The sequence below is a fragment of the Diadema antillarum genome, unplaced genomic scaffold, assembly GCF_040938485.1.
Source record: "Diadema antillarum isolate AM-2024a unplaced genomic scaffold, OU_Dant_1.0 seq00000533_RagTag, whole genome shotgun sequence".
Lineage (NCBI taxonomy): Eukaryota > Metazoa > Echinodermata > Echinoidea > Diadematoida > Diadematidae > Diadema > Diadema antillarum.
The window spans coordinates 1598203-1616974 of record NW_027271484.1 but is presented as its reverse complement, the minus strand read 5'-3'; the positions used below and the strand labels follow the sequence as shown (position 1 = coordinate 1616974).

The 18772-nt window shown below is 40.3% G+C and overlaps 1 protein-coding gene across 1 annotated transcript in view; it reads right to left on the bottom strand.

Moving 5' to 3' along the window:
- The window catches only part of LOC139734620 (chromatin-remodeling ATPase INO80-like), a 107254-nt gene that overhangs the window by 85501 nt on the left and 2981 nt on the right, over nt 1–18772 (bottom strand). Inside the window, exons 2-14 of the mRNA XM_071645404.1 lie at nt 13462–13676; nt 12792–12949; nt 11743–11810; nt 10737–10880; nt 9593–9728; nt 9059–9117; nt 8251–8391; nt 6288–6545; nt 3999–4194; nt 2894–3013; nt 2032–2261; nt 852–947; nt 335–628 (exon numbers count right to left, since the gene is read on the bottom strand). Coding sequence (XP_071501505.1) covers nt 335–628; nt 852–947; nt 2032–2261; nt 2894–3013; nt 3999–4194; nt 6288–6545; nt 8251–8391; nt 9059–9117; nt 9593–9728; nt 10737–10880; nt 11743–11810; nt 12792–12949; nt 13462–13634 — 2073 coding nt within the window. The 5' untranslated portion in view covers nt 13635–13676. The remainder of the gene's footprint in view (nt 1–334; nt 629–851; nt 948–2031; nt 2262–2893; nt 3014–3998; nt 4195–6287; nt 6546–8250; nt 8392–9058; nt 9118–9592; nt 9729–10736; nt 10881–11742; nt 11811–12791; nt 12950–13461; nt 13677–18772) is intronic.

Below are 18772 nucleotides of genomic sequence, written 5' to 3'. Positions count from 1 at the left end.
ATACAATATATCTCACAGATCGCACCTTCTGACTTAATCATTGTTATCAAGATGAAATATACGGCACATGGGCAGCTAGAAAATCAAACATTTCAGCTCCCCATTTCACCAGAGAAATTTGGATCCACATTACTACAAGATCAAAAGGGAAATGCAGTACCTATTGTGTGCCTACAATGTGCCTAGTATACTGATTTTGAATAAAGTTATGACAGAGTAACACCACCCATGTCGGATGTTCCCAAGACACAAACTGGTTTGACAAACAAAACTGCCACACAAGGACCTGATAACAAGCTTGTGTGATGGCTGTCCAGAGCAAAACAGTACATACCTCGGCCATGCTGTTCTGAATTGGGGTACCCGTAAGCAGGAGCCGGTTGCGGCAGTTGAAGCCCAGGAGTAGCCGCCAGCGGATGCTGGAACTGCTCTTGATGGCCTGGGCCTCGTCTAGGATCATGTAGTGCCACTTGATGCGCTGGAAGTAGCGGATGTCCTGCACCACCAGCTGGTAGCTGGTCACCAGGATGTGGAACTCCGCCTGCTCGGTGTGCAGCGTCGGTGTCCGCTGGCCCCAGAACTTACGCAGGGTCTTGCGGTCCTGAGGGTTGCCCCAGTACGGCAGCACCTACAGGGTGAATTCGAGGGGAGAAAAAGTTAGTTATGGTTATCAAATCACACAAAGTAACAAACAAGGGGAGAGGCACAAGATGACAGAAAGTTGCAGTCTCAATGGCATCGTTCGGGGGGAAACTTCAACATGGAACAAAGCACAGCAGACTGACCAATCCATTGCTTATCACACTGGCAATATCCACTTACAAAATGAACTGTGAGTTCTAGGAACTTACCCTGAGTTTGGGAAGAAACCTGGCACACTCCTGGGTCCAGTTATGGAGAGTGGAGGCTGGAGCTACCACAAGGAAAGGGCCCCAGATGTCTTGATTCTGTAGCAGCATCATTAACACAAACAAACATAGCATGAATAATAGTGGCACTGTTGATATTGACCAAAAAAAGGATAATTCTCACAATCACCACATAACAACTCTCTGACACACACACACAAAAAAAAAATGAAAATGACTGAAACATTGCATGATCACTCACTTTTGCTCTTCACACAAGTCAAAATTATTGTAGAGTTTCAATTCTACATAAAGTGTCTCCTCCATTTGCATTGCAGTATCTCAAGCACAGATGGGCACATAATAGTCATATATGCTGCCCTACAATTGCATTTAGGACTCTGCAATGTGTTGATCTGCTGTGTGTCGTGTCAGTTTGAAATCTATAAGACATAGGAATTAATGTGTACAGTGTACCTTATTTTCACAGGCATGCAAATGACAAGTCCACCGCACAAAGACGCCGTAAACATATTACTTCCTTCAGTTCCAGTCTTCAGTTTGTCTCCCTCTACAAATTAAACAACTCACACCTGAACCTTTACCCCTCTGAATAATATCTTTCTTTCATTTATCCTATGCCTTGTCCGCCTTGGACTACTTAACATAACAATGTCGGAATTTTGGAGCTTGGGTATTTGTTCCATGTTCATCGTGTCACTGCCGGCAACCAGGGACAGCCTGGTGGTAGTGTCACTGCCCGGAAAGCAGTAGATGACAGGTTCGAGTCCCACTGGTTCCTTTTTTCCGACATGTTTGTTAATTTACAGATCAGCAGTTACGATCTTAACAAATTTAATTTGTAGAGGGAGACAAACTGAAGAAACTCACACCTGAAATGCATGTGATGTTTTGAATTATAACTCACATACTATCATATGATTATAAGACTTAATTAGCTTTATTTCTTATCAGTTCAGCACATATTTTGGAGATCTCGTAGCCATGACTGCACAATTACATTCACATCACATCCCCCAAACTGTTGATCATGTATTCTATGCTAATTACAAAGATGATGATGACTTTAAAAAGAAGAAGAAGAAGAAGCGAATGCAGGAACTCTCACACCCATAATGGTCAAGGCACTCTCTCCAGCCAACAGCCGGACCTTGGCACCTACCTCAGCCAAGTGAGCCAGGAAGGCTATGCTCTGAACGGTCTTGCCCAGCCCCATCTCATCGGCCAGGATACCATTGATGCCACAGTCATACAGGTTGGCCAGCCAATTCATGCCCTTTAGCTGGTAGCACTTCAGCGTGCCCCGGAACAGGGACGGCTGTGGGTGCTCAGTCTCCATGGAGGGCGTGGACAGGCTGAAGGATCCTGGATTACACAAAGGAGGGCCCACTTCTAAATGAGTAATGAATGACACAGTGAGGACGAATGAGGATAATAGATTCAAGGAGAGGGAGGTGCACTCACACGTTATGAACACCTTAGTAACATGGGCCAGAAGGACAACTGTGTTTGCTTTCTTGTTAGTAAATATGGCCATCATTTGGTGTAACTCTTTCGCTGATGTGTGTACTCCCTTGAAGCCGTTTCTAGCTATCTGCAAGCATATAAAGACATGTATAAATAACCATCAAAACAATTGTAACACTTTGAAACAGACTCTTCACTAGCAGTAGGGGTCTCCATCATCGGTACAATAATCATCTCAATTTATAGTCCCTATAGAGTCAAACATAGTGGTACTCTATACAAATTGATGCTGGAGGCAAGGGCTGGAGGATAGAAGACTGAAATGTTAATAGTTTGTCTTTGCCTCATAGGGAAATTGTGGGCTTGGGCTTTGGTTTTTCTTTTTTATTCAAAAGCACAAGTCATGCATGCCATTTAGGAGTCAAACAAGAAGCCATTATACTCACTGAAAGCTACCTTTATAAAATACAAACAAACAAACAAATCAAATAGTTCATCCTTCTGACACAAAGAGAAAAATGCATCACATCATGTCGACATCTACGGGTGCCTCTTACCTGGGTCTTTCTCTATGCTTCTTGCTGGCAGGTCACTGTCAAATGCCTCTTTGCTGCTCTCAAATGAGTTGTAAGCTGTCGTCACATTCATCAAAGCGCGCTGCTTCATGGTTTCACTGTCTGTGTGGGCAAGTGTCCACGGGATTATAATTGTTTTAGGGTCTCATGGAAACTGGCATGGTTACATCGTAATGTGTGTATTAAGTCCAACATAACACCCAATGCTTCTCAGTCCTGTATACAGAGTATATAGAGTAACTATATGGAAGTGACGGTTACTGATATCACTTTTTTTTTTATAAGCTGAAAGCACAAACACTAGTCAATAGTAGTGCTTAGCACACAGTAAGGCTGCGTTTGTGCCTCCTCAAAACTATCTGCAAAGCCTTTTATTTGTTTTTGTTTTTGTTTTTTGCTTCAGGGTATTATTCATATTCAATGAGTTCAATAAAATCAACTGCCACCTTTACATCATATCAGCACAAGCATATCATGACAAGTAAAAAAAAAAAAGACTTTTGATGTTTATACAGAAGCTAGGAAAGTATTGTAATTCAGATAAAGTGAAGAAAGGAAGCTACGATGTTCTTCTGGTGTGGTGTCTTATTCCAATTCAGACTTATTATCAAATATAAAACTCCAAAAGACAGAATAAACAGAAATAAGGATAAGCATACACACTATTAATGTGTAGGCCATATATTTAGCAATCCTAATTTTTCGCAAATCGGGACTTCCCAAAAATTGTGTATGTGGCTAAATTCACGATCATGGAGTACAGCAATGGACAGAGAAATGTATGCATTCATGTCACATTCATGTAAGGATCAGAGATTACATATTCGCACGTCATGTGTGCATGCATGTCGCATTCATGTAAGGATCAGAGCTAACATTTCCGCACGTCATGTGTGCACGCATGTTGCATTCATGTGAGGATCAGAGCTAACATATCTGCACGTCATGTGTGCATGCATGTCGCATTCATGTAAGGATCAGAGTTAACATTTCCACATGTCAATTCGCGAATAGCACGTGACTCCCAAAATAAAACCCCCACAAAATATATGGCATATTTCACATTCTGTCAGGTTCATGGACTCACCATAGTCGTCTGCCTCAATATCGACCAGGACGCCCTCTTTGACGGTGCGCTGACGTTGTGGCGTCTTCTCGTCCAGGAGGTTCAGGATGCGGTCCCGCTCCTCGTCCCCTTGGCCGGTCAGCTTGCGACTCATGAAGTGGGCATACAGCTCAGTCTGGGTGATCAGGAAGTTCAGCTTTCGCTGCTGCCTCTTGGCCTGTTGTACAACAAATGTGGCAATAGATGTAACAACCTAGTAATTGTTTGATATGGACGTAACCATTCATATCGGAGGCATATTAACTTCTACGCAGTTCACAGCACCTGCAGAAAAACGGCAGCAATGAACAAATTATACCATACACTTTATAAAAATACAAGGAACGGACAGAGAGAACTATGACAAGGTCAATTTGTCATTTGCCACTGTTGTGCTCCAGTTCTAGCAGTAGAACTAGTAGTTGTCTAATTTCTGAATTTACCAACCCATACAAACCTACCAAATCTACATAGCATACCTTTGCTAGACAATGGCAGAGGGTAAGACACTCACTAAAAAGTATTTGTTGACTACTGTTTGTAGATGTCAGACACCTGATCTGATATAACCAAGACTGAAAGCCAGACTTCTTTCGGCCTTCTGGGTCATGATAAAACCCCACGACAAACACCAATAAGACAATAAACTAAGTGAGCCCAGATAAAGAAGAGAGCCCTGGGCCACGTTTTATCAAGATAAAGTTAGCATTGATTGTGAAATCAACGCTAACTTTATCCAACTTGAAGTTTGCTATAACTTTAAATCAACTGTAAGTTTCCGTTTTACAAAGAGACTTTATAGTCGATTATAGTTGTAGCTGTTCACCATGACTTAATCATTGATTTAGTCAAGACAAAAAACACAGTACGAGGCTGGTTTCCGGTACTGTCTGCTTAAAAACAATACAATACATAAAGCAAAACAAACAACAAAAACATGTATGTACATGATTGTTTGCCACGGCCAAGGAAGGGTAGTCTGCTAGTGCGACGCAGTATTATTAGCGCTACAGCCGCTGAATTAGAAGTATGTTTGCAACAGAACCGCGAAATACGCTGTTTTGGGTTGTATTGAAGAAAGTAGGTCGATAGATCTAGCACATCTCGAGCTCAACGAAAATCTGCATACGTGCGTACCGTGAAGATCCCGCACACTGCACTACGCAGGATCTCAGTAAATCTAACGTTATAACAGTATTCATTGACATGGATATAAACGTACAGTAACTGACTGTCCAAGGTGAAGGTCGTGTATCCATTGTTTCAAGTCTTGTGTGTTTACGTGTAGGATTATGGAAACTTGTGAGTGTGGTGACTAAAGTAGCTTGTTCTTACCTCTACGGTGCAGATCGGCTTTGTAAAGAATAGATCGCGAGTCTACATGTCGAAATTCTAGACCTAACGGTTAGTAGACGCTCTAACCGTTAGTCATGCAGTGTTACGGTATTAAGTATAAACGACTCGCTGTAACGTTACTTAGGCCTAACGTTAAGCCTATTCACTGGTTAGATCTTAAGTTACTGTCGTACTAGGTGCTATAGAATTAAACTCTTTATTTTTTGTATAGGCCTACTAAACTCTTAATTAGTATCTATTGATGAACTAGCTCTACGTAGGCCCACGCACGTCAGAAATCACTGGTTTCCTCGCATATGGGCTCTTTGGCAAGATATGCATTGCACACAGACGCGGTTCCATTTACTCGGTTACTTGCCCTTGCTGGCGATGGCTTGACTGGCGGGCGGGCCGAGGCGCCGGGCGCGCAGGCTGGGATTGGGACTGCTGTCTAGGGTGTTTGCGTGCAGCAGTCGCGTAAGCAATGCGTGCCGATCGTGAATTTCATGCAGGGAAAAGACCATAATTACATGAAAGAAACGCAACTAAATGTCAGAGAAAGTGAGCAGTTAATACACAAACATTTGTGACAAGACCCCAGCTAGACTAGGAAAGTGTGACAGTCATCTTTCTTCTGTAAATTGCCTTACAATTGAGTCTACCTAGACTGTCTCTACTTAAAGTTAATATTTTATCACCTATAAAGAAGTTATCATGGATTTGGAGCGGTTGAGAAAACTTATATGTTGATTTGGGAGGAAGTTGGTTTTTTCCAACTCTGGGTCTCTTGATAAAACAGACTTGAACTTGATTTGGAAGTTAATCATTGATCAAGTGGACTTAGAGTTGATTTGAGAGGTTAATCATAGATTATCTTGACTTAACGTTAAATTCATCTTTTGATAACACAGGGCACTGGTCAACACACACACTGACCTCTCTGAACTCATCATCAATCCTCCTCTGCTCCTGGGCCTCCTTCTCTGCCTTCCTTCGATGCTCCTTCTCCACCTTCTCGTAGTGCTTCCAGAAGGCCATCATCTCACGGGTGAGGCGACGGGCCCGGTAAGGGGTCTCCTTGCACTGCCTTTGGGACTGGATGGCTGTGCGCCGCAGCTCCTTTTGGCATGCCTGCGCCAGCTTCCGGCAGTTGGTCAGGATGTTGTTGTGCACTGAGGCCCGGTGTTTGTGAGCCTAAAATGTGATGTGATGTCAAGAGATATTGATAAACCTTGTATAGTGAGATTGCCACAAAAATTCTCACAATGCTACAAAGTACCGCAGAACAGTGGATACAGCACTGGATTTGCAATCCGAAGGTTTGGGGTTCATCTTGGACAAGATGCTTTGCCCACAATATCCCTCTTGACCCAGGTGAGTGAAAATGGGTACCTAGCAATGCAGGGGTAATAATAATGACACGGTTCTCTGGGAGAGCAGCATTAACACTGAATAGGCTCCCCTGGGAAAATAAGACTACTGTACACCATTATCACTATTATTACTACACTACACACGACTGGTTACACTGAAGACCATGAGGGTTTCTTCCCTTTTTTTTCTCTCTTTTTTTAGCTCAAGCACATGTTAGGAGGATTGTTATCCTGTATCTCAAGGACTTTAGTTTGGATGATCATCTCATATCCACAGCATGCTGAGAGCTAGAAAAATACATTAAAGCCAAAACATAGTTCTGGTACACCTGCAAAAGTTGTCAAATTTCGCTCCCAAATGTGAACGTATGCCTAAGAAATGTGCGAAATAACGCTGTAGTAACAAGATATTCGATGGGTAACGACGAAAATGCGAAATATTAACCAAAAAGGTTCAGTCTCATAACTTACTTGATTGGGGTCAGGCTAAACTCGGACTAAGGGACAACTCGGCCTCGCTTTGACGGCAGGACGAGTTGCCCCTCTGGATTGTACAGTGTTGTACTACGGGAGCGGCCGGTATAGCGCTTTGCGTTCTGGCTACACGGTCCAAGTTGATACAACGCGCACATCAAAAAAACCCTTTGGCGCGCATGCAAAATTAGTGTGCGCCTTTCAACAAAGAATTTTTATCTAAAAACAATCAAAGACGCTTGATAAACAACAACAACAACTTCAAAGACAGTGCGTCTCAGCAACTCAGGTGATGTGCGTAATACGCTTGAGGACCGCGCGCTGTCCATTTGTTTTGTACAGGATTAGCGTGCACTTTCCTGTCTGTTCGGTTAAACCTCGTTCGGCATACAGTAGAATACCGCGATCACGAACTGCATGTAAATTGTCTGAAATAGGGCCGAGGTTTCCCCTTCTTGAATAAAAGTCGGTTTAACGACTCTTATTTTTTATCTCAAAATACTCAAAAACGACTCATCATCGCGGCAAATCGCATCAGCCAGGTAAGTTTCTTTGTAGACTCTTTCGATATATTGCAAGCAAATACAAAATGGTGCCAGACGGGTTCTCAAACCCTTACCAAAACTATGTTTTCACTTTAAGTCTCGTCTTTGACATCATTTATGATATCTGGTTGGAGCTGTAAGTTTGAGATAGGTCCTCCTCCGGGTCCTAACACTGATCCACACACTCTCTGGAAATCAACTGAAGTAAGAATTTGAGGTACTACATCTCACTTGGGTTAATACTCAACATCACCAGATCCCATAATTCGGATAGTGTGTAGTGTTTTATGGAGCAAGAGATTATACCTTTGTGATAAGTCAATGTCACAGCACTCCAGCAAATCTGTACTGGCTACCTTCATAATCTTTACAAGTTGATTGCCTAAAGATATTAAAAGACAGCAATCTCTATACCACTGGCCAACCAACAGGACATTCACCTTCAACCTCTGACCCCAAGTTGTTCTCATATGAAAAGTACTCCTCCTACTGCCCTGCTTCACTCACCTTGGGAATATCTCTCTTGGCAATGGCCAGCCATATTCGCTTCCTGCGCACATCAATGTCTTTGATGGAGGTGAACTTTCGGTTTGCGTCCTGAAACACAGCTACTGAGCCATCATAGTCTGAGACAGACTCCTGCATCATCTGTACAGAATAACACACAAACAAACACCATCACTCATCTACGATCTTAGCATTTGTTGTCTTCAAACGTAGCAAAGCAAGGAATAAGACACCTATCCATACACAAAATAACAATCCCAAAACCTTTTCAATCATCTATTTTACTATACAAGTCAGTACAGGTCTGTGATCCAGTATCAAAATAACTTGAACAAAAGAATCACAAATACATATGTATGACATAACAGTATGTTCTGCATATGTGTAACTGCATTCTTTATTAACAAGTATCAAATATCAAAGCACTGGATCATGTCACAATGACGCTTATAACAGTATTGAGTAAAATAACCACACACACACAAAAAAAATACTCATTAGTGGCTGCCTGATATCAAATTTGAATGATAATAAATTCCCAAGAATCACTCTACTTGAAAGATATCATGGAAATCAGAGCAACATATCAGCAAAGATTTGAGATAAATCAAACAAGTATTGGGAGCATTACAACTCTTGGGACATCACTGAGTTATTCAATATAGCATCCTCCAGAGACCTTAAATGTGTGTGGTAATGAGTACTTCTTATTCACACAACATGACATCACTTGCATACGAATCTTCCTTTACATGTATCTTAACTTACTCAAGTTAGCTTCACAATATCATCTTCCTTTGATAATTACCTGTTGCTCAACCTGCTCGTCCCTCAGTATTTTCCTCTCCTTCTCTCTTTTGAGTTTTTCTGAGATGGTAAATGAGAAAACAAATCATATTAAAGGTGACAATTTTATTTTGCCCACAGACACAGACTAATTTGGCAGTTCCCTATAACTGGAATGACGATGGAAATGGGACACTGAAGTAGTCAGGCCAGTTAATCAGAATTACATTTCGACAGCCCTGATTTTATCCCTTTGAAGACTAGTCCTGAGTATACTCGGACAGGTGTGTATGGGAAAGGCGTGTTCAGTTCCTCATCAACGGGTTACGGACATCCATTTAAGATGAATTTTGTATGTGTGTACGTGTCTGCCAATGTATACCCAGTCATATGTGTCAAATATTATTAGGATCAATATACACATACCCAGTGACAGAGAACACTTAATTTCTGCATGCACTGCTTTTATTCTTTTTTTTTAAAATCATTCTGTTCTTTGTTTCTTGCCATAAACTCACAGATGCGACAAAGTCTGACTATATGAATGAAATTTCACCTTTAAGTTTGCTGCTACTGCCACCACTGCTCGAAGTTTTCTTGGTTTTCTTTGGTCCAAGAATGGTTCTCTGGTGATCCAGGAACTTGTCGTAATTAGACAGAAGTCCTGCACTATAGTACTGATATTGTTGGAGCTGCATAATGAATGGAATCAGAGCAGAAGGTCATCAGATATTGACATTTGTAGAATGAGAGACACAATCATACCCTCAGCATTCTAGCTCAAAATCCACTGAGCATGCTCAGCAACATCAGCGCAGAGACTTGTTATGAGTTAGTACAGAGATGCAACATAGTCTTGTACTTTGTAAGTTAACGCTGCTGGTATTTCTGGCACTCGGATCATGAAAGAATAACACCATAGTAAATTTTTTTAAACAGATTCTTCTGTTTTAATCATTTAAAAATATGACACACAAAAACCTTAAGCAATTAACACATTACTCATGCTATCTCATATATCAGAACCCCTTTGTTTAATTCCATGCACAACATTTTCACAATTCTGAAATAATCGGGACTTCTCTCCATTTCCTACTCAAAATGATCAGCATATTACTACATAAGTATTGGCTAGGCGGATCCTATGGTACACACATCAAAATAAAAGGACAGCAAATAACCTATGGCCCGCTGCTGCTGAAAAGAACAACAACGGGGCTACAATGGTTACTGATTGATTGTATTCCTGCAGAGCTATACAGAGATGCCACAGGGAGATCCCCAAATTTCCTGATATCCAAATGCAAGAGAGTGTAGCTACTGATGGGTGGGGGCATGTTAAAAATTTGCTACAGACACAGTGAGATTAAACAGCGCATGACCCTCGGTTCACACACAAGTGGATTGTACATGGACAAAGTATGAGCACCTGACAAACTGCATGCACCCATGGACAGAAAAAAGGAATTAATGTATTTTCCCCCATTTTCTGCATATTTCCAGAGAAGTGGAAGAGATGCAATTTTTCCCTTGTGGGGGAGATTTCCAGAAACATTGCCACTTTTCTGAAAAAAAAAAAGGACAGAAAAATGAAGCTTCTCTGGCCCTAGAAAAATAGATTCTTGTGATGGTACATCATTTACAGCATTCAACAAATATTTAATCTAATTTCACAGGTATCATACAACACTTTTACTTACTTCACTTTCTATGTAAAACTGGTTCTTGCACTGTCGCCGATATTTGTGAAGCCTCAGCATTTCCCGGAGATCATCTTTAGAGAGAGGCTTGTCCTCTTCTTCCTCATCGTCTTCGGGATCGGAAGAATCACTGAGCAAGATGGCCTGTAGGGAAAATTTTGATAGTTTCTCTCAATGATACTCACATACCTTGGAGTAAAGGAGCCATATCACAGACTATTCATGTGCAGATGTATACAAGATATCTAAAAGGTTTAATTTTACATTATCGGTAATCAAGAAGGCTATTTATAGGCAATTACACACACACACAGTCCTTTTAATACAGCTAAATAGAGCAATCATCTGGATAATTTTTGTTTGTTTGTTTGTTGTTGTTTTTTTTGGGGGGGGGGATTAAACCAAATCATAGTTTCACTTTTGAACACAAATTAATACATGAATTCATTTCACTTAGAACATCCAAAAGTATGAGTGAAAAAAAAATCCTTTTTAACTTTTTGAAAAAAACTTACTTTACCGAAAAAAAAAAAAAATTTAGAATAAAATTAACTTTTTGCGAGATACCAAGAAATCACTTATGATATAGTACAGAGCATACCATTTTAAGAGGAATTCAAAGTTTATTTGATGAAAATCTGGTTTGGAATAACTGAAACATCCAAAAACAAAGTAAAACAAAGCGATCATAATAAAGTGTGGGTCCCACACTTAATCAGAATCGCTCTTTTTAGGATATCTCAGCCATTTCAAAACCAATTTTCAACAAATAAACGAATTCCTCATAGAATGACATGCTCTTTCGTATTTCATAAGAGGTTTCTCAGTATCTCACCAAAAAAAATAAATTTAGAAACCTGAAATTAGGTCTCAACCAAAACTATACTATCCCTTTAATATAAACATAATATCAGTATGATAATTTGTGCCAACATGGGGCATGCCAATTACGAATTTTAAAATTGGGGGGAAAAAAATCTCTTTATATCTATGATAAAATTCTTACCTTTAACCACCTCCGGTTCTTCTTTACTTTACCGAAATTGAAGAACTTCCTCTTATCAGCTCTCCGCTCTGCAGGAGGAAGCAAAATAGCATGTTCTAAGCCACAATTGCTGATGCCATAGAACAACAAATAGTCAACTATGCTTCCTGGATGGATGTGCAAGCCACCCTATATCTTAATCATAAGTTCGCTGAACTTTAAAGGACATCACTCAAATGTGAATTACAGTATTGAAAACTCCCTTTCTTTACATCAAAATGACATTGAGGAACAAGCAAGGCTTCTTCAAATCTTCTCTGTGAAGGACATTTGAACAAGCAAACAATAATGTTTCTTCACAGTTAGGTGACTATGCCTCTGTAATAAACTCTCTCATGGAGTTTTCCTATCTGGGAATTGGAAAATCACATGGAGAGCACAGAACTCCGTCAAGTAGCTCGTTTCCACACATACACACATGCTGAAAATCTACCAGTTTCCCAATAAAGAAGCCTTTGTTTACTAAGTACCTGATCAGCTTCTTGCATCCTGTGCGGCGCCTTGAGCAGAACATGCGCTTTCGTGCGAGTATGCAAACCTCAGGTATGCACAGCTTGAACTTCCAAGTTCATTGACCCTCCTTGCCAAAAGATTTTTAAAAATCCTTCAGAAATTCATGAAAATTTCTGAATCACCACCAAAATTTAATTATCTGTTCCTTGTGTCATTATCAACATTTTCTGCAAGTTTCACTTAAATCCATTCACAACTTTTAGAGTTATTTTGCACACAGACAAAAAAACAAACCAATGCCGGCAAAAACATAACCTCCTTGGCGGAGGTAATTATTTCCTCTCATTCAACATAATCATCTCATTATCTCCTCAAGCAATTTTGACTTACACACTAGAATCAACACTATGTTTACATCCATCCGAGGCAGAATTTTTCTCTGACTTGGCCAATTTTTTGGACTTGTACAGTAGAAGGTTGACTTAGGCGAGGTTGACTGCAGTTTGAAAATTGGCAGTTACTTTCCACTCTGGCATGAGATCGCCTTTCACACCTACCAGCTTTTGCAACTGTTCCTCCGTTGACAAGGTCGTGATCGGGATTAGCATCTACAGCCACTGACTCTTGTTCTGCACTTGGCTCAAGTTGAGATTTGGGCACAAACTCTCTACCAATCTCTTCAAATTCTTGGTTTGTATCTTCTTTGCTTTCTTCCCTGCAAATATAAATGGTGTGGGGGGGGGGGGGATGAAAGTCACAGAGTTCATTAATGTTCTGCCATTTCTTTTTTCTTCTCCAAGGATGGATGGAGTGAGACTTAGTTACCATTTCAAAAACAAAAGCAAAAACATAAACATGCACATTTCATCAAAAGTATTATAAACAGAATTTCGAGGGAATATGAGAATATTGACCCATATCTGAGAACTGCATGCAAAACTGAATATTTACTGTTTGTCTTTAATTACCTGATTTCTAAAATGAACAAACTGATTATCACTGGCAACTTCGCTATCTACAGTGTATTGTTAGGAATGAATACCATCCATAAGACGGACCAGAGTACGGACCTCGCACTAGTTGATGATTTATTTTCTTTTTTACCACTTGCGGTGTAGAAGTGTACAAATGCATCAAAATCTCCAAAGACCTGAAGAGTGACAACAGCAACAAAAATGAATACACAAATAGACATGCTATCACTTTAAAAAGCCCTCGGGTACTCACAGTAAGGGTTGTTCCATATACTTGTCCACAAAGTCCAAGAACTGGTTGAGGCGAACAGCCTGCTCAAGACGCTGGATATGGATGGGCTTCGCTAGTGGGACGCCCCCAATAGGGCCGTCGGGCGGAATTGGCTCCACTGCTGCAGACCCGGTTGATGTGTTTTCTTCACTCATTCTGAGCAAGCCATGACATCACACCTGATCACACAGGTCAGACTGCAATCAAAAGTTGGTAACCAGTCAAGAACATCTTATACTGAACTACGCAGTAAGTAATACAAAACTGATATTACTATAATTGTATCCATGTTTTGTTGAAGCTTATGTGATTCAAAATTCCTTAAAAGATTCCGTACTTATGTAAGCGTTATGCATATTACTTTGCATTACTTTATATGGAAATAAAATCATTTGAATTTGAAAGTACTGTAAAAGTGGATATTTTCGCGCAACTAATTTTTTGCTCTCAGCGCGGTAAGAAGAGTTTCGCGTGTTTTTAATTCCACGGTATCAAGACATCAACTACAGGAACATATGGCAAGCAAAAATATTCGTGTGCTTTTACTTTCGCGCTAGTTTCTGATTGCACGAAATGCGCGAAAATTTCCACTTTTACAGTATATTTGCAGTTACACATGGAAGAGACAGCTTCATGTGAACTCCTTGCTGTTTGCAATGCATGGAATCATCACTGTCACATCTGCAGCTCCTAAACAAGTATAATCAATATTGATACCAATGACTTTGTATTCTGGCATATTTCATCAGGTTTCTTGGAATATTTTGTGAGGTAGTGTAATCAGAACTGGACTGGGTGTAAGATATTCAGTTCTTATTCTAGTGAAAAAGATTCACATGAGGCTAGTTTAAACAGCAAAGTCCACTTATCAGCAGCAAAGGTTTTGATAAGATCTGTCTGCATTAGACAACATACAATCGTAGAAACATGGGTAAGGATATGGCTTGGGGGAAGAGGACAAGACAGAATACATCTATCACGATGACATTCTGGATAATGGTTAACCCGTTAGAAACGAGTCCCGAGTATATTCGGGCAGGTGTCTATATGGGAAATGCGTGTTGTAGCAAAATCAGTCCGTCCTCAACAGGTTAACTCAATGCACTGCAGAAGGTTTGTCACTGATTTAACACAAGCAGCAAATACACACGTACTTGTACATGTACACCAATATGTACTGCTTGCAAGTTATGAATGAAATTTGAGAAGTTCACAGAGATCGTGCACTGTACATTTAAAAGTGTAATATAGACCTGACCTGCCAACCCCAACGACCTGTAGGGAATTCATTGTTCCCAAATTCTTTGCATAACTAGAGCACTCGCAATCGAGCACATGTATCCCCAGAACCCCTCTCCCATACCCCATCTGGATTACTTTTTAGGCCAGAATATTATATAATATGGCAACTGTCGCAGGATACAATAAAATCCGACGAGAAATGAGGCTAGTATATATAGCACATACAAGGAATATGACATGTCATCCTATAAAAGTTTGAACAATGAGAGCGCTGGCAATGAAAACTTTTGTTACCTAGAATAACTCCCCATAAACCTCCATATATTAAACAAGTTTGAATAAAATCTGACAAGAAATGTGGCTGATAGAGCATACACAAGAAATGTGACATGGCCTCCAAGTCGGAACACTGAGGGCGCCGTCACCACAAACTGTTGTGTCCTTCATGTAGAATGACCACCCATACACCTGAGTAAAATTCAGTAACAATCAAGTTATTGCCTAAATAAGCATGCATTTTTGCAAATTTTGACATGATCAGGGTGACCTTTGACCCTGTAAAAGGTGTAACAGTGAGGGCAGCATTATCAATAGGTGTAGGTGTATAGATTTGACTAAGATACATTTACATACCAAATTTGAAAAAAATCGGTCAAGAAACAAGGCCAGCATCGCACACACAAGCAGACCGTGTTAAATTTATCTTTTTCATGTACAAAGACGGAACAAGCGAGGGCGCCACCACCAAAAACAATAGAGGCATTTTCATTTCACTATAATGCACCTTTTTGAAAAATTTGAATAAAATCTGATAAGAAACGTGGCTGATAGAGCACACACAAGAAATGTGCATTGGCATCCAAGTCGGAACACTGAGGGCATTGTCACCACAAACTGTTGTGTCCTTCATGTAGAATGACCACCCATACATCTCCTTAGCAAGTCTGAATAAAATCCATTGAGTAACAATCAAGTTATTGCAAAAATAAGCACTTCTGCAAATTTTGACATGATCAGGGTGACCTTTGACCCTGTAAAAGGTGGAACAATGAGGGCAGCATTACCAATACGTATAGGTGTATAGATTTGACTACGATACATTTACATACCAAATTTGAAAAAAATCGGTCAAGATACAAGGCCAGCATTGCACACACAAGCAAACCCTTTAAAATTTACCTTTTCATGTATAAAGACGGAACAAGCGAGGGCGCCATCACCAAAAACAATAGGCTTCTTTGTCTTACCACAATACACCTTCATGCCAAATTTGAAGATGATCGATGAAGAACTGCAGCCAGTAGAGCGCTCACAAGAAAATCTCTGCGGCGGACACGGCACAACAAGGCCAAATCCATAGTATCCTCCGAACTCTGTTCGGGGGAACTCTGTTCGGGGGATACAATTAGCAGTGACAATAACATACCAACATTACAAATGTTTTGACCCTCTAATTAACCCCCCAGGAACCTACTTGTACTTGAAAGAACACGTCTTGAAAATGTTTTTCAAGGGGGTGGGGGCAGGGGTGGCAATGAGATTTCTTTGTTCAGTACTGGTATACTTTGACGTTAAAAATTCCAACCATCGCACAGCTTCGATATTCTATCTGTGGTATTTTTTACTTGCTTCCAATGATAAGAGTTTCAGAATTCATAGTGATTGGGATATGGAATAAGAATGTTTTCAAAATTTATAACAAATCACAATGAGCAAGGATGATGTGATAGCAGCTCCATCATAATAATGTACATGAGTGTGGGCTCCAAGGAGCAGAACAAAAGGAGAAAGCATGCAGAAATTCTACACAGGTGACCTTGTTAAGCAAGCGATACTGTAATGGTTTGCATTGCTACATTTCTCAAATATGAGAGCCTCCTACTCATGCATTCTCATGAGCCCCACACCCACACACATGCATTTTTATGGTGAAACTGCTACCTTGTTCAGTGTAATTTGTTTTGGGTTTTCAGAGTATTGGTTTCTCTGCTCAAGGACGACAATTAATTCCATAAATCTAATCATGGAGCCGTTGATTTATGTACTACATGATAAGACATTATGAAAAATCGCCTGGATTCCCTTTTAAGGTCTAAATTCAGAGAAATCGCTGTGATGGTGAAACTCACTATAAGAAATACATTCGTTTGATTGTTTAAACATAACAATTTCTTATCTCATATTCTACAAGACAAATAGTAATTTTTCCCAAACATATCTGGCAGAGCGCAGATTCTGCACACTTGTGGCAGACTGCACTTTGCCTATGGTCTTGACCGTCTCTGTGCCCAAGTTGGGTGCTTGTAAGTTATCTCAAATCTAGGGATGGTACCTGCGCAATACCCGACACCTAATACCATATACCGATTTTTATGAAAAAGCCACTTTCATAATGTGGAAAACAAGTGAAATTTTAGCATTTTCACTTGACCTTTGACCCCATGGCCCAAGACTTTCCCTACAGTTCACAATCACTGTGCGGTAATATATAAAAGCTTAACTACACTGTATACATTTATGTACAAGTGTATTCATTCAGTCATTTCCAAGGTAAGGAGAATATACTGTGAAAGTGGAAATTTTCGCGGCGTTGAAATTTTCGCGCATTTCGCGCAACCTGAAACTAACGCGAAAATAAAAGCACGCGAATAATTTTGCTTGCCATATGTTCCAGTAGTTGATGTCTTGATTACGCGGAATCAAAAACATGCAAAACTCTTCTTACCCCGCCGAGCGCGAAAAATTAGTCGCACGAAAATATCCACTTTTACAGTACTGGTAGTGTAATTTCAGTATAAAATATTAGCTTTATATCTTAAGCATGGTCCTTCCTCCAGAACAGAGAAGTGAGTGTGCTGAATCAAATAATTTGGAATAACAAATATATTTTGTTTCATGGGAAGTCTATGTTTTATACACACATCCTAGAAAAAGGTTTTTTGGAAGTGATGGACATGTTATTTTCTTCGTCAAGGTTATCACCCTTTCCTCAAACCCCTTGGTATCCTCCTTTTAATTTAGGTTAAGGGTACGAGGATTGAATTACATAACGCAACGTCAAAGCATATATGTACAGTTAAACTCGCCTAAGTCGACATCGCATATGTCGAATAATCGCGCAAGTCGATGATTTTAAAAAGTCCCGATTTTTCCCCATTGACTTACGTGTATTAATTCACTCACAAGTCGAATTTTGTAAGTCGAATACTCGCCTAAGTTGATGAAATTCCAAGAACACTTTCACGAAAAAACCATTAAATTCACTGTGTCTAAGTCGAATAAGATTTTATTGTGCAGTAAATCGCTGTCAAAATCACGAGACGCCAGTTTTTGTTTACATAAGACCTAGCCCGACCAGACAGGTGACAAAAAAAAAAAATGATCTAAAGTATCAAAATTCAAAGCGATCGCATGCGATTGTTGAACTCTCTTCGTGTTTGGAAGTCCGCTGGTACAGCCCTGTCGCGCTACTACATGTATGTACAGCCACTGGGCTGTGTATAGTTGTGCGTACAGCGACTGGGCTGTGTATGTTTGCAGTCTGCGCTGTGCAGTGGAGTGGTATGGATGAAGCTGCTGAGTTTTCAAAGCGGAAAGTAGGGGGAAAATTACGGGCACGGGTAAATCAGAATTACACCTCTACACGCATTTCAAGCCACGGTATGGTAAACTGGAATCAATCACTGCTCAAATATCGTTCATATTCACTTCCCCCAGGTTTAACAAGGGTGTAAAGTAATCGGACCTGTGCCAATACTAATGCACTGTCCATGCAAAGTTAGCCGCGGCCCTGCCGTGCGACCCGTGCTGCGGCACACCTCTCCAGCTCTCGGCTCCAGAGAAGACAACATACATGTACATTTATACATAATGTACGTGTGGTGTAACTGTAAGTCGATTTTTTTTTCAACTTACGCACAAGTCGAAAATCGCCTAAGTCAATGTGTTTTGCTCAGTCCCGAGAAGATCGACTTATGCTAGTTTAACTGTTATTGATTTCCTGGAAAATCTAGTGTTTTTGATCGTTTGATGCTACATGTGTATGTATGGT